Raw genomic sequence first — 16,210 nt, forward strand, 5'->3', positions numbered from 1 at the left:
TGTTGTAATGTCTTTGTCTGATTTTGGTGCCAGGGTAATGTTGACCTCATAACATGAGATGGGTAGAATTCTTCCTTTCTCTATTTTAAAAAGTTTGTGGAAGATTGGTATTATGACGTATTTTAGTAGAACTCACCAGTGAAATCATCTGAACCTAGAGATTTTGGGGAGTAAGATTTCAAATAAAGATAAATTTCTTTGTTGGGAAATTCAGGGTTCCTATTTCCTTTGAATCACTTTGAATAGGTTGTAACTTTCGGTGAAGTGGTCCATTCCATCTAACTTATACTATTTGGAATAAAATTGTTTATAATAATCTTTTATTATCATTTTAACATCTGAAGTATCTGTAGTTATGTCCCTATTTCATTCCTGATGGTAGTAATTTGTCTCTTTGTGTGTGTGCATGTAAATGATATATCTTTGTTTTTCATTAGCCTAGCTAGCAATTTATCAATTTTATTGATCTTTTCAAAGTTCTTTTTTTTTTTTTTTTTTTTTTTTTTTGCGGTACGCAGGCCTCTCACTGTTGTGGCCTCTCCTTTTGCGGTACGCGGGTCTCTCACTGTTGTGGCCTCTCCCGTTGCGGAGCACAGGCTCCGGACGCGCAGGCTCAGCGGCCATGGCTCACGGGCACAGCCGCTCCGCGGCATGTGGGATCTTCCCGGACCGGGGCACGAACCCGTGTCCCCTGCATCGGCAGGCGGACTCTCAACCACTGCGCCACCAGGGAAGCCCCAAAGTTCTAACTTTAAAAAGAATCATCTATTTTACTATTTTTGGCCCATTTTGTGTTTAATTGATTTCCACTCTTTATTATTTCCTTCCTTCCACTTAATTTGTTCTTCTCGTTTCTTAGGGTGGAAGTTTAGATAATTGGTTTCTCAGACCAATTTTCTTCTTTTCTAATATACGCATTTAAAGCTGTAAATTTCCCTCTAAACACTGCTTTAGTTGCCTATCACGAATTTTGATAAGCTGTACTTTCAGTTCAAAATATTTTCTAATTTTTTTTGTGATGACTTTCTTGACCAATGGGTTATTTTCAGATGTAATATTTAATATGTAAATACATTAGGATCTTCCAGTTATTAATCTCTGATTTAATTACTTTACAATCAGAGGTCCTAGTCTGGAAGGCAGCTGTCCTCACCACTATACCACCAATGCTGCTATGAGAGTCATACTCTGGATGATTTCAATTCTTCTCATTTTACTGGGACTTACTGTATGGCCCAACACATATTGTATCTTAGTGAATTTTTCACGTACACTTGAAAAAATTGTGTATTCTGTGGTTGTTATCTATGTGTCTCTGTGTGTGTGTGTGTTTTAGTTTTGCCTTTGGTTCTGAAGGATTTTTGTTATTGTTGTATATTAACTTCTAGCTTGATAGTCCTGTTTTTCTTTTTAGCACTTTAAAAGATGTGGTTCCATTTACTTCAAGCTTGCATGTTTTGGGATGATAATTCTTTAGTAATTCTGTCTATTCCCCTGTTTGTACTTAATATGTCTCTTTTTCTCTGACTGTTTTGTAGTTTTTCTCTTTATTACTGATTTTCAGCCATTTGCAGCATTGTTTGGGGTGTCTCTGTGTGTATGTTTGTCCTACTTGGGATTCATTAAATTCTTGTATCTGTGCATCTATAGTTTTTATTGAATTGGGGGAAATTTGGCCATTATTTCTTCAAATATTTTTTTCCATCCCTCCCTCTCTTTTTGCCCTTTGGGGTTTTGATTACTGGATCAGTTAATATTTTCCCACATGACACTGAGGCTCTGTTCGTTTTTTCCCCTAATCGTTTTGCTTCACTTTGGATAGAGTCTAGTGCTACCTTCACATTCACTTATCTCTGCAGTGTGTCATTTAATTTTATCTACTTTGATGAACTTTTCATTTAAGATATTGTTTTATCTCTGTAAGTTCCCTCTCTTCTTCGCATTTTACTTTACATCCTTGAGCACATGGACCATATTTATAGCAGCTGTTTTAAAATTCCTATCTGCCAATTCTATCTATTCTGTCATATCTAGGTTGGCCTATTTTCTCCTGTGTAAGCCACATTTCTCTGCTCATTTGTATGTCTAGTAATTTTTGATCGGTTGCTGTACATTGTGATTTTTATGTTTAATGCTGGATTTTGTAGTATTCCTGTAAAGCATGTTGGACATATTCTGGCAGGCAGCAAAGTTATTTGTGAATTGGTTTGATCTTTTCATGTCTTCTTTTAAAACTATTTTAGGGAAGACCTAGAGTACCCTTTGTTTTTAGACTAATTTAACCTCACTTCTAGTGCATGCCCTTCCACAATCCCTGATGAGATGCCACATATTCAACATGGTCTGCGCCCTTACTGGAGAGAACTTGGATGATTCCTGGCCTTGTGTGAACTTTAAGAATTGCTCATCTTACAGCTCCCTGATAACTGGAGGTTATTCTTCCTTGGAAGTTGTTCTTGCCCAGCACATTAAGAGTTCACCCAACACATGTACAGATTTGTTTGGGGCCAAAGACGTAAGGAGTTCCTATGCAGAGTTCCTTTCTGGAACTCTGCCCTGTTAATTCTAGTCCCCTTTGCCTCCCCAACTCCAAATCCATTCTCGTCACCTCAGGAAGACTGCCAGGCTCTGTTTGGATTTTCCCCTCCCTGTGCTGCAGTCTAGAAATTGTCTCCAACATACTCAAGGGGAATCCTAGGCACTTACCTGGAGCTCCTTCTCTACACAATTCCCCCCCGCAAATTCCAACTATCTTTTCATCCCTGAACTCATTCTCCTCAGCTCAGTGAGACTCCTTGCAACACAGTCTAAAAAATGCCTCAAGTCAGAAAACCAAGATTATAAGACTTTCACTTCACTTGTTTCCCTTCTCTCGAGATCAGAGTCTTGCGTTGACTGTTGTCCAAAGGCTATATACAAGCTGCTGTTACATATATTTTCTCCAGTTTTCTAGTTGTTTATAACAAGAGGGTTGAGTCTAGTCCTGATTACTCTATCATTGCCAGAAGAAGAAATCTTGTTTACTTTTTTTTTTGTGTGTGTGATACGCGGGCCTCTCACCGTTGTGGCCTCTCCCGTTGCGGAGCACAGGCTCCGGACGCGCAGGCTCAGCGGCCATGGCTCACGGGCCCAGCCGCTCCGCGGCACGTGCGATCTTCCCGGACCGGGGCACGAACCCGCGTCCGCTGCATCGGCAGGCGGACTCTCAACCACTGCGCCACCAGGGAAGCCCCTTGTTTACTTTTAACAATCTCCAACTATGAAATTGTGTGGCCATATGCATAGTCCATATGCATAGTCTACTAGGTCATATGCATAGTCTACTAGAATGTAAGCTGCGTGAGGGTAGCAACTCTGTCTGTATTATACACTATGAAATTCCCAATGCCCAACACCAGGCTGCAACACAGTAAGAACTATGAAGAAAAAAATATATTATTGCAATCCTGGAGCTCCACATGAATCCGTGGAGGGAGACAAGATGAGGGGATGGAGGGAGAGCAATGGAGCACACGGCACAAAGAGAATGACCAGGGCCCATGTGGTTGCCAGACTTGCATCTGGACCTCATTTCCAGTCTGGGCTGTCCCTGTGACACATGCTTTCCATGCTTGGACTTGGACACTTTCACAATAAAAGACTGGCAGTAAATGCTTCAAGATGCCAGTATTGTGTTAAAGCAGTAGACTATGTTTTCTACACTTTCTGTAGTGTAGTTAGAAGATTTAGAATAATTTTTAAAGACCCTTGCACATATTACTGGGTATAATTTTACTGCAGATTCTTAGCTGGGGTAAACTTCAGGTTGCTGCGGTAAAGGCGCTGGCCAACTGATGAAATCATCTTCTCCTCCGCAGAGGGTCCTGTCCGGTCTCACGCAGCCTGTGTCATCTCTGTTCCCTGAAGCACAGGGCATCAGGTGTCACTAATTCCCACCCCCACTCTCCTTTCAATCTGCTTAGTTGCCCCACCAGCTATTAGAGAAGTGCCTGGATTGATTCAGGGTTTAGAGATGTTGGCTGATGTGCAACTGTAGAGTCACACAAATTAAAAGCAAACAGAGCCAAGCCACAAAACATCTAACCAGTGCTGGCCAAGGGCCACCTCCGACCTAACACACCAGTTAAACAAGAGTGTCTCACATCCTGTCTGATGTGACAGATCAGTAACAGACCTAGATGACAAAAGATGGCAAACTTGTTTGCCAAAAGGCATCTACTGAAACATGACCACCACCGGCCCACTCTAGAGCTCTCTGTTGTATTTCTTCCCTGCTACCCTTATTTCCACCTCTGTTCCTCCCACAGGCAATCATCCCACTGTTAAATGTCTTATTTTGTGTGCATGTTTCTAATTTATGCAAAAGGGATTATTCTGTATCCCATTGTTCTTGCTTTTGCTCAGTAGTTTAGTTGTTCAGATCCACCCACGTTGCCATGTGCACATCCAGTTTGCTGCTTTCAGTAATGATCCATGGTGCGGGTCCGTCACATTTCATCAAAACATCTTCCCACTGATAGCAGCTACCTAGCCTCCAACTCCCACAAACAGTGCTGCCGTGAACAGCCCTGTACATAGTCCCTGAAGTACCTGTGTGAGAATTTCCATAAGACATGTCCTGGAGGGGAACTGCAGGGTCCCAGGACATACGAACACTTAGTTTAGCAAAACAGCACCAGATTACTCCTGACACATGGCTGTACAGCTCCTCTATCCCAGGGTTTCTCAACCTCAGCACTATTGACATTTTGGACCAGACTATCCTTTGTTCTGGGGCTGTCCTGTGCACTGTAGGATGTTTGGGAGGATCTCTGGCCTCCACCCCCTAGATGAAACGGCATACTCTCCCTCAGTTGCGGTGACAAAAAAAAAAAGTCTCCCAACACTACCAAAGGTCCCCAAGAGGGGCAAAATCACCCCCAGGTGAAAACCAGTGCTCTATCCCCTTTCTGCAACACTTGGCATTATCCAGCTAATTTTTTCTCTGATTACCAATTATTTTAAGCACCTTCTCATATGCTTGACAGTTTTTAAGGATTTTCTGTAATGTTAATTCTGTTAAGGTTGCTGGCCTCTTTTTGTTGATTTGCAGGAGTGCCCTCTGTATTCTTGATATTTGTCCTTTATTGGAGTTGACATAGCAAGTATCTTCTCCCATCCTTTCCGCTAATTAACTCTATCCACAGTGCACTTCACTGACAGAAATCCTAAATTTTCATCTATGAGAGTCATCAGTATTTTGCTGTATGGTTTGTCCTTTGGAACTTTTATTAAAGAAGTCCTTCCTGCCCCTAGGTCACAAGATTTTTCCCTCTATTAGCTTTACACATTTACCTTTTATAACTTGGGCTTGAATCCTTATGGAGCCCAACCTTCTATGTGGAATTGTGTAGGAAACCACTTTTATATCTCCTACAGTGAATCCGCCTTTCCCCTGCCAATCTGTCATGCCACTTGACTGTAAACTAAGTCTCCTTATATGTGTGGGCCTGTCCCCAAGCTCTGCATTGATCTAATAATCTACTCCTGCCCCAATACCCATGAACGTGTTTTCATAACTGACAGGCAAGGCCCCCCTCATTTTCAGTGAACTATTATCTTTCCACTTAAAATTTAGTGTAAATTTATCAAATTTACCAAAATATCCAACTGCCATTTTTGTTGAGGTTGCACTAACTTTATAAAATGATTTGAGGAAAACGAACATTTTTATAATATTAAGTTATCCCACCTAGGATTATGCGGCTTTTCTTCTACATCTTCTATTTTCCTTTTTATAGTTTTCATTAAAGACGCCTTCGTATACTTGCTGAAGTTGATTCCTGAAACCACCCTAGCCCAAAGAGGCAGCGAGTACCACTTGCTCACCCAGAAATCCACGGTCCCCATGGCGGCAAGGCCCCGCTGTGCACGGTAACTCAGGAGAAGTCTGACAGCCTGAATCCCCATTTTCTTGAGGGGATATTAGTTTTAAAAATTGACATCTAAAAATTCTCATCAATCTACAGCTGGTAACTTACCACCGGCACCTTAATGAACAGAATAGATTGACGGGCCATGCTTAAATCTGCATGTCTTCCAAGAAAGATCAGGTTCAACCACATTGGAGGTGAAAGCGTTCGGGGAGATTGCACCTGCTCTTCTGAGTCAGTCACCTGATGCAACCAGCTGGCCCTGGAAAGACACGCCGTGCTTCCCCTGTCACCGGAAGGCTGTATGAGAGCTCTCTGGGGTAAAGCCCAGCTCGTCTGCTGGGGGCCTGCACACCTCGGCCACTGCTTCCCACCAGCGGGCAGGGGGCCAAAGGCAGGACTGTGCAAAGTGGGCTTGTGAAGGGGTTTCAAGCTGGCTTTCACCAGTACGAGTCCTTTTCTCCTCCTCTGTGTTCAACAGCAATCATCCTAGCAGGCTCCCTGACCCCAGCAGAGGTCCCAAATAGACACGTCGAGCAAACTTTAAATGGCTTTATTAAAGGCTGTTAATATAAAATACAACCAAGTTATGAGTAGTCAGTAAGAAGTTTCCATTTTTGAAAACATATATCAAAGAAAGGGAGGCTGCTGTGACACCCACGGGGCGGGTGCGGCTGGGTACCACACCCTGCTGTTGTTCCCAGAGCGGGTGGCACTCCCAAACCCAGAGGGCAGGGGCAGCGGGGGCTGGGGGGGAGGGTCCCAGGTGAAAGAACTGAGACTGGTCTCTAGCCTCCTGGTGGAGATTTTCCAATGTCACCCAAAGCAAGACACTGAATCCTTGAGCTGAACCCCAGGGGCAGACAACAGGGTGGCCAGAGGGAGGGGATGCAAAACCACATTAGGCTTCAACTGAAAAGTGTGTGTTTTTAAAATGATAACTAGAAACTTCTGGTTTTAGAAACGCCCTCTTGATACATGGCAAAAAGGGGGCAAAACGTATAAGAGTTTAATTTTTCCTTTACTTGGACACACTAAACATAGATTCCCAGGAGGGCAGTGAAAGGAATCGTCTTTGCATAGGCTGCCCGAGCTTAAGAGGAGAATCTGCAGGGTCGGGCGGGATGGAGACCCATGAGCTCGTGTCCTCCAGGCCTTCACCTCTCCCTCTCACGCTTCTGCGCTTCCGAAAGCAAAGCAAAGCAACACAACTTCAGAACTCCCTCTAGGATTTCCCAAGTTGTGGTTTTACATTTAATCTCAGGAGGCTGTACCTCTACGAAACTTTCAACACTGTTACAGATAACTGAATACTCTTGGGTAATGGACCCCAGATGGTGTTCAAGAAGGTGGAAGCTCTCAAAAGCTGGGAGCTGGATCTTATGAGAAAGTGGGAAAGAAATCAGAGTCACCTCCCGAAAGAACAGACACCTCAGCTCGGGCTAACTGTCCCGGGATGCAGATCTTTCTTCCCGGCTACACCAACGCCAAGGAATGCAAACTCCCTTCTAGACATCTTTTTTCTTACGGGGACCCTGCTGGCAAGCATGGGTTGTAAGGTCACTGCCCTCAAAGCTGGAAGCAAGGGCAGGTGTCGAGCCCGGCTCCGAGGCTCAGCAGCTGACCTGCAGGGCTGGCACCCGGCTGGGATTTCGTTTTCCCCTCATTGCCGTGCTAGGAATCTTTTTTTCTCTTGAGTGTTTCAACTATACTTAAACAGTACAGAAGGGACATGTATTCACCACGATACCGTCGGTCACCAAAGGAGGAAGGTCAGATGCAAGACCCCAAGGGGCCAAATGCGGTTTAGAGACAGGATGCAATTGGCAGAAACCAAACCAGAAGTTGGCGAGGCCACAGCTTTGGCAGAAACTTTCCTGGAAAACACAAGTCGCCATGTGCTTCACCTTGGAGCCAGATAAAATATTCTAAAAATCATTTCAGAAGGTCCTATGAAACAGAAAGGCATCGTAAAAAGACACACTTTGATACTGAAACTAGGTGCTCACTGGCAGGACTCGCAGGGATTAAGGCGTCAGGTGAGGAGAACACAGTGAGAGGCAACGTGGAGACCACGCTCGGGCACGTACTGCAGGCTCGCACCACCCGGGGCCGCGGGGTAGCGGCTCCCCGCCCGCCCTACCCCGCCCCGTCCTCCCGGGCAGCCTCGGAGCTGCCCTAACGCCCCTCCCCAGCAGCAGGGAACACAGGTCAAGCGGGCAGCCGAGTCCACCTCCAGGAGATGCTGTTGCCATGACCACGAAGGTCTCCAGGGGGCGCTGCTCGGGCCATGCAGAAACTCGACTCCGCTTCTGCCGGCGGTCAGGGTTGAGGGAGTATCCACCGTGACGCAGCTTGACCAGTCCTTGGGTTGAAGGACATCCAGTGCCCCTGACAGCTTCACGCTGGAAGGTTCTAACACAACTAATCAGAAGGGCCTGGTCTGCCAGCAACGCCCGCAGGTGCCCAGGACAGGAAACACCCAACAGGCCCCAGAAGTAGCAAAGAACTTCCAAAGGGAAACTGGTACAAACCCAAGAAAAGTGGTAGCCCTACAACTCCTACATCTAGGTACAAAATAATGTAAAGTTAATACAAAACTTCTAAACATGCAACTCGTTAATAAACAATGATGAACAGTTTGAATAAGTACCACGGCAGCCTAAAGACGACCTCCACCACGTGCCAACAACCTGTTTCCTGGAAATGACGTGAGAATGAAGGGTGGCACGTGATGCAGAAGTGTGGCTTCAGCAAGGGAAGCCTGGACAGCCGGAGCGTGGCGTTGAGGACTCCTGCCACGTGGGGCAGGTCTCCCCATGGGCACAGCCAGCACCCAGCACCATTATTGCTGAGGACAGCCACCCACTGAAAGGAGCCCTGTGCATTTCTAAAAGGGAGGGGATACAGGAGAGGAGATGGAAATCACTTTATGATTTTTGTGACAGGGTTGAGAAACATCTTTCTCTGAGGAGGGGGAAAAAATTGGGTGGAGTTAGAACAGAACTTTTATTTACAAGGTTTACTGAATTCCTAAGAGTTTTTAAAAATTCCAAATGTAAAACTTCTGTTAATCAAATCGTTGAAAATAGCACAGGTATCTGGTCTTACCAAAACGGGAAAAATCTGGAAAGCTGGACAAGGCAAAATTTACCAGTTTCCAAACGGTTAAGAAAAGAGTGTACAGAAACTATCAAAAGACACAGGGGAACGCTGCCCTTCTTCTCCTTCGCCACACCACTTTGGAAAACATTTTGGGATTATTGGTTTGTTTTGCCTAACACATTTTACCAATTGTCCAGAAAATCAAATCCTGTCTTCAAGATGACATTACTTGAGCTGACCTGTAGAAGGGACAAAAACACCAAAATAAGGCATGAGACTAAGTTAGCATAAGCTAAAAACAGCACCTCATTTAAAATGACCCAAATGAAATAGTCTGCTCCCGTCTCAGAGGCTCCCTGACCTCAATTTGCCTCAGTGCTGGGAACCAGAAAGTTAAATAAAGCTCAGTGCAAGCCACACTCCGCCAGGATCCAACACGTACCCTGCTCCGTCCCCAGGCATGTCCGAGGGCAGCCTGCGGAACCTACCCACAGAGAAAAGGAGAAGAACGTAGCTTTTCTATGTTTGAATGATGGGCACGTTAAAATTTAGTCACTGTGGAGTGAGAGAACAAGTTACAAGTTTCATATGAGCCTAATATGAAACACACACACACACTGACAGACGAAACAAAATAAAATAAATTACCAAGTTGAGGGAGTGAAAAATATGGAGAAAGGATGTAAAGTTTATTCTTTTCAGATGATGTGGAAGGTTCTGGAGTGATCTTCCCTAACCCAGGGCCATTCTTCAGGTCACAGACTGCCCACTCACAAGACATGGGGTTGGTTTAAAGGGCCGTCTGTGAGCACAGGCCGCTAATTCAGACACATTTGCACAGGCTTCCGCCAGCCGCCTGAGGTGAGAGGCCCGTCTCCCGGGTCTAACATGAGTGCGTGTTTCCCCGGTGGCCGCAGTCTTCCCGAGCGAGGGAGCCTTGACCCTGTGCTCTCCACACACCAGCAAACAGAAGATGCTGACGCAGAGGCCACAGAGCTGAACGGCTCCCTCTGAAGCACGTCCCAGGCCCAGTTTTGCTGCCTCTCAGGTTGAGCCAGAGCCCGAAAAGCCAAAGGCATTCAGGCACACGTTCCTTTTTCTGGGTTCCTACCAGTGTCTTACGTGCAGCCGCACTTCACGCTGTGCTGTGCACTCATAAATCTGTTCTTTCAAAGGGTTTCAGGCGCTCTGTCCTACTCACAGCCCCCAACCCCACACACACGCTTTCCTGCGTCTCGTTACAATGAAGACCCTCACGTAGCTTATATAGATGCTTCCTTTGGAGGAAGTAGACCCCACTGTGGAGTGTCGGAGAGAGAACGCCAGGCAGGAAGATTAGGGCGGAGATGGAGCCGGGCACCAGAGCGGCAAGGGAGGGGCCCAAAGTGCCGGCCTAAGACGGCGGGAGACCCTGAAAGGAGGGACAGGCTGGACGATGGAAGGCAGAGGGCCTCCCGTCCCAGGGCTCCCCTTCTTCGGGAGGACAACTGACTAGGTAGGTCATCTGCCTAGAGAAGCGTGGACATGCCTGGAACCCCAATCCAGGAAACACCCAGAGGATGACCACAGCTCAACAACAAAACCCACAGCCAGGGGCTGCCCTGCTGGCGCAGTGGTTAAGAACCCGCCTGCCACTGCAGGGGACACGGGTTTGATCCCTGGTCCGGGAGGATCCCACATGCCACGGAGCAACTAAGCCCATGCACTGCAACTACTGGGCCTGCGCTCTAGAGCCCACGAGCCACAACTACTGAGCCTGCGCTCTAGAGCCCACGAGCCACAACTACTGAGCCTGCCCTCTAGAGCCCGCGAGCAACAGCTACTGAAGCCCTTGAGCCTAGAGCCTGTGCCCCACAACAAGAGAAGCCACCGCAATGAGAAGCCCACGCACCGCAACAAAGAGTAGCCCCCGCTCGCCCCAACTAGAGAAAGCCCGCGCGCAGCAACGAAGACCCAATGCAGCCAAAAATAAATAAAATAAATAAATTTATTAAAAACAAAACAAAACACAGCCTCCCTCTGATATACACCTACCTATTTATTTATTTATTTTGGTTTTGGGTGACCCTTAACCAAACATTTTCTCTTCCCTTTGCTGAGTTTTCTCAAGCAATGCAGAACAGCTGGTAAAGACAACAGTTGGCGCTCCACAAAACTGGGAAAGCATGGAGAAGCCACCCACGCTGCCTATTCTCCTGTAGGGCCCTTTCTTCACGACACACGGCACTGCAGCCAGTGAACCTCTCACATCTTTCTCTTCCTTTCCCTCTGTTCCCAGAAAGAAGTCCTTTCTTTAGGACTCCTCCCTGGACACCTAACCCTGTTTTGCGTGGAAAGGAGAAGCAGCCCATCATTCCTGAAGCAAGTCTCCCGCGGTCCCCAAACAAGCACGGCTGCTCTCCTGGCAGAGGCTTGGGGTCCCAGCCACTTCCCCCACGTCCCTCGGGACATCTGCGGGTCCCTTCCTCACCGACACTGCAGCCCAGCCTCCCAGGCCCCTGCGTGGAGCCGGCATCCAAAACCCACCCACACTGCCGCCTTCCCCCTCGAGTCCTCTGCTCACTGCCCCCTGCGTCCCTTCCGTACCTGCCCTCACACAACTGGGGAAGGGTGGTGGGCATCTGGGACACAACCACGGAACAGGCAGACGGCTCACGGCACCGGACGGCTTCACGGAACACGTCTCCTGCCTACGTGTTGGTCGCCAAGCTGAGGGACAACCCAGCAGACCTGAACCCAGAAGTCCGCCGAGGGATGGCAGAGGAAGGGGAAAATGGGGGCATCTGTGGTCCGCCCACCCACGTGAGGTGGCCCTGCTCACTCGGGAGGAAGGAGCCCCTGGCCTGAAGCAAGGTACCCACCTGTACAGGCACGGGTTCCGAGAACAGAGCACCCTCCGTGTCCCCCACGGGCTCGGAGGCGGCGGCTTCGCTCAGCGGGCTGCCGCAGGCCTGGGCGGGCTGGGGTCTCTCTCGCTCCACGCTGATGCTGGGCAGGACCCACTGCTCCTGGCGCAGGCTGCTGGACTTTTCCACCTTGGCCTCCCTGGCCTTCGGGGCGGGCTCCTGCCGGTAACAGACAGGCAAGACCTTTTCCCCCTTCTCCATAGACTTGATCTGGCTGGGGGTCAGCGACTGGAACTCGGCCTCAGGGCCCTCCCCGCGGGACCGCTCTGCATTGATCTTCCAGAAGGACGCTTCCTCTTCCTTCCGGGCGGCAGGACCCAGAGCATCCAGGCTGGAGGACTTGCTGCCCTGGGAGGGTCGGAGGGCCTGCGCGCCCTGAGGAGCTTTGGACAGCGGCCTGGGCTCGGTGGAAGTGCTGCAGCTCGGCTCTTGGATGGACAAGAAGGACACGCTGAACTCCATCTGACTCTAGCGGGATGCGGGGAGGGAGGGAAAGAAGAGAGCGACACATGCGGTCAACGGGACAGGTGTGCCGGCCCACACGTCCCCCCAGTAGCAACAGCGCCGCCTGCTGTCCATTTGCTGGCACTGCCTGTCCGCCATCACAGCCCTGAAACGCGGCACAAGCTTTGAGAGCCGTCACACCCTGTCACACTGGAGGCTACGAACAGCTCGGACTCCTGAACCTGACTGGCGACTAAGGCCTCTGCTTGGTGGGCAGATCACCCACCCGCCTCTTCAGGAGGGACTCCCGCCTCTTCCTGAGGAGGGTGACTGCCCCCCTGGGGGTGACAAGGAAGGGTGCACAGCCAGCACGACAGCACTGCAGTGAGGGTCAAAACCCAGAACCAAGTCCCCACCTCACGGGCCTCTGCCTTCCTGACCGATGGCAGCCAGCAAGGGTGAAGGAAAAACCAGCAGCCAGACCCTGCTTCCCTGGACTAAACCAAGAAAGTCAAGGGCAGGCCTGTGTGCGGCTGCAAAGATGTGATCCCCCTCCCACGCCTCCATCCCACACTCCGCCTGCACGCCCGCTACACACTGCATGTTTGTGTGCCCCAAATTCACATGTTGAAGGTCGAACTCCCGAAGTTAGTATTTGAAGGCAGGGCCTTCAGGAGGTTTAGGTGAGGTCATGAGGGTGGAGCCCCCAGGACAGGATTAGTGCCCCGAGAGATGCTCTCTTTCTGCACCATGTAAGGACACTGAGAAGGCGGCTGTCTGCAAATCAGGAAGAGGGTCTCCCCAGGACCAACCCTGCTGGCACCGTGATCCCGGACTCCCAGCCCCAGAACTGTGAGAAGCAGACGTCTGTTACTGGATGCCCCCAGTCTGCGGTATCTGTCACAGCTGCCCGAGCTGACAAGACAGTCTTCCTCTCCCGTGATCTCCTCGGTGCCACCCTGCTGCTCTCAGCTGGTCCTGGCCCTGTGAGGTGGGGAACCCCCGAGGGCAGGACAGGGTCCACAACCCACATCCAAGTGCCCCAGAAACACTTTCCTTGATCTGATGCTGCTAACCACTGTGACCTCTAAAAGTGGTAGGGCTGAGCTGTTCTGACCAACAAAGCACTGAGCGGAAACCTAACGCCTCCTTACGGTGGAGCACCCTGGAGGGTGGCGTCCCCAAGCCCTGCAGAGTGAACAGTCTGCTGCCTCGGGCGTCTCTCAAATTAAACCGGAACATTCTTCTCTTCCTCTCCACTTCTGCTCCCTCATACATCCCCTTCCTCTTCTTCTTTTAAAAATAAAAGTATTAAAACTACATACTAGGGCTTCCCTGGTGGCGCAGTGGTTGAGAGTCCGCCTGCCGATGCAGGGGATACCGGTTCGTGCCCCGGTCCGGGAGGATCCCGCATGCCACGGAGCGGCTGGGCCCGTGAGCCATGGCCGCTGAGCCTGCGCGTCCGGAGCCTGTGCTCCGCAACGGGAGAGGCCACAACAGTGAGAGGCCCGCGTACCCCAAAAAAAAAAAAAAAAAAAAAAAACTACATACTGAAATTTGAGGAAGTAGAAAAAATCATTCATAACCTTTCCCTCTTCCCATAATCTCTATTAGCTTGTGTAGTTTCGTGTAATCTTTCTCAGATACGTTATTTTATGACGTTGCAGTTCTGTTATGCATATAATTTTGGGTATCGTTTCTTCACTTAACCAGAAGCGTCATCAGTGGTGTTATGCTGTCTTTGTAATCATTAGTTTGAATGGGCACAAGATATTTCATTGAGTGGCTGTCCCACCATCTACTTTCCCATTTTCTTTTTATCAGTTTGCTGCTTTTAATTTCTGTTGTTATAACTGAGGCTGCCAGAACATCTTCATGTATACAGCTCTCCCCCATTTGGAGTTAATTTCTTCAGACAGATTTCCAGAAGTGAAGTAGCAAACTACAACAGGTTTAAACCTTTCTTTTATTGTGGTTTTGGGTGCATACCAAATCTGTTTGCCAGGGGCTGCCCTGATGTCTACTGCTGCCAGCTATATATCGGAGTAGCAACTGCAGCCACTGCTTCCGTGTTGTCACTGAGTATCATTTAAAACTGTGCTGACGTGGTTCTCTATTACTTTAATGCATACGCCTTCACTTCTCTCTGGCTGAGACTTTTCCTAAAAGCCCAGATGCTGATGGCCACAGGTCTCTCCTCAAGATGATGCGGCCACAAGGAACTCCAGCTCCAAACACAAGCACAGGCTGCCTTGAAGCTCAGGGATATAAGAAATAGAACCCAAGGAAAAACAACAAAGCCCATTCAGAGCCTCATAGCATAGCACAGCAACAGGTGTGCAGAGGGCAAAGCGGAGAGAGACCTGCACAGAGGGTCTGTGCAGACCGGCACTCCCCAGCCTGAGGCGCTTGTCTGCTCCACTGCTGGAGCAGATGGGGGCTGGGTGCTGAGGCTCAGGCTTCTGGGGGGTCAGACCCTGGGGAGGGGGCTGGGCCTTCATCAGAAAACAAGACAAATCTCAAGTAAACAAACTAACTTATCACCTAAAAGGATTAGAAAAAGAAGAACAGAAACCTAAAGTCAGCAGAAGGAAGGAAATAATAAATATCAGGGAGGAAATAAATAAAACAGAGGTTAGGGGCTTCCCTGGTGGCGCAGTGGTTGAGAGTCCGCCTGCCGATGCAGGGGACACAGGTTCGTGCCCAGGTCCAGGAAGATCCCACATGCCGCAGAGCGGCTAGGCCCGTGAGACATAGCCGCTGAGCCTGCGTGTCTGGAGGCTGTGCTCCGCAACGGGAAGGGCCACAACAGTGAGAGGCCCGCATACCGGAAAAAAAAAAACAGAGGTTAAAAAAAACATAGAAAAAATTAACAAAACCAAGAGCTGGTCCTTTGAAAGGGTAAACAAGATTGACAAACCTCTAGCCAGGCTCACCAGGAAGAAAAGAGAAAGAACCCAAATAAAATAAGAAATGAAAAAGGAGAAATCTCAACTGTTACTGCAGAAATACAAAAAAACCATAAGAGAATACTATGAACAATTACATGCCAACAAATTTGACAACCTAGAAGAAATGGACAACTTTCTAGAAACTTACAGACCACCAAAATTGAACCAAGAAGAAATAGATAATTTGAACAGACTGATCACTAGAAGTGAAGTAGAATCTGTAATAAAAAAAATTCCTACAAACAAAAGTCCAGGACCAGATGGCTTCACAGGTGAATTCTACCAAACATACAGAGAAGAATTTATACTGATTCTTCTCAAACTCTTCCAAAAGATTGAAGAGGAGGGAACACTCCCAAAGACATTCTATGAAGCCACCATCATCCGGATACCAAAACCAGACAAAGACACCACTAAAAAAGAAAATTACAGGACAATATATTTCATGAATATAGATGCAAAAATTCTCAACAAAATATTAGCAAACCAAATCCAACAACACATAAAAAAGATCACACACCTCAACCGAGTGGGATTCATCCCAGGTTCACAAGGATGGTTCAACATACGCAAATCAATCAACGCACACCACATTAACAAAAGAAAAGTCCAAAACCACATGATCATCTCAATAGATGCAGAAAAAGCATTTGACAAAATTCAACATTCATTCACGATTAAAAACTCTTACCAAAGTGGGAATAGAGGGAACATATCTCAACATAATAAAAGCTATTTATGACAAACCCACAGCCAATACAATACTCAACAGTGAAAAGCTGAAAGCCTTCCCACTAAAATCTGGAACAAGACAAGGATGTCCACTCTCTCCACTTCTCTTTAACATAGAATTGGAAGTCCTAGCCACAGCAATCAGACAAGAAAAAGAAAT

General features: G+C 48.0%; 1 protein-coding gene across 3 annotated transcripts in view; it reads right to left on the reverse strand.

The window, feature by feature from the left end:
* Positions 1-6,449: 6,449 nt before the first annotated feature.
* Positions 6,450-16,210, reverse strand: part of C16H1orf198 (chromosome 16 C1orf198 homolog) — a 38,870-nt gene continuing 29,109 nt past the window's right edge. For 2 of the 3 annotated variants that reach the window (XM_032608866.1, XM_032608867.1), the window contains exons 3-4: positions 11,879-12,391; positions 6,450-9,256 (exon numbers count right to left, since the gene is read on the reverse strand). In XM_032608866.1, the coding sequence (XP_032464757.1) occupies positions 9,200-9,256; positions 11,879-12,391 (570 nt within the window). In that variant the 3' untranslated portion in view covers positions 6,450-9,199. Of the gene's footprint in view, positions 12,392-16,210 lie in introns of all 3 variants that reach the window. The other variant, XM_032608865.1, reaches the window with a different exon arrangement.

Source organism: Phocoena sinus, chromosome 16 (genome assembly GCF_008692025.1).
Source record: "Phocoena sinus isolate mPhoSin1 chromosome 16, mPhoSin1.pri, whole genome shotgun sequence".
Taxonomy (NCBI): Eukaryota; Metazoa; Chordata; class Mammalia; order Artiodactyla; family Phocoenidae; genus Phocoena; species Phocoena sinus.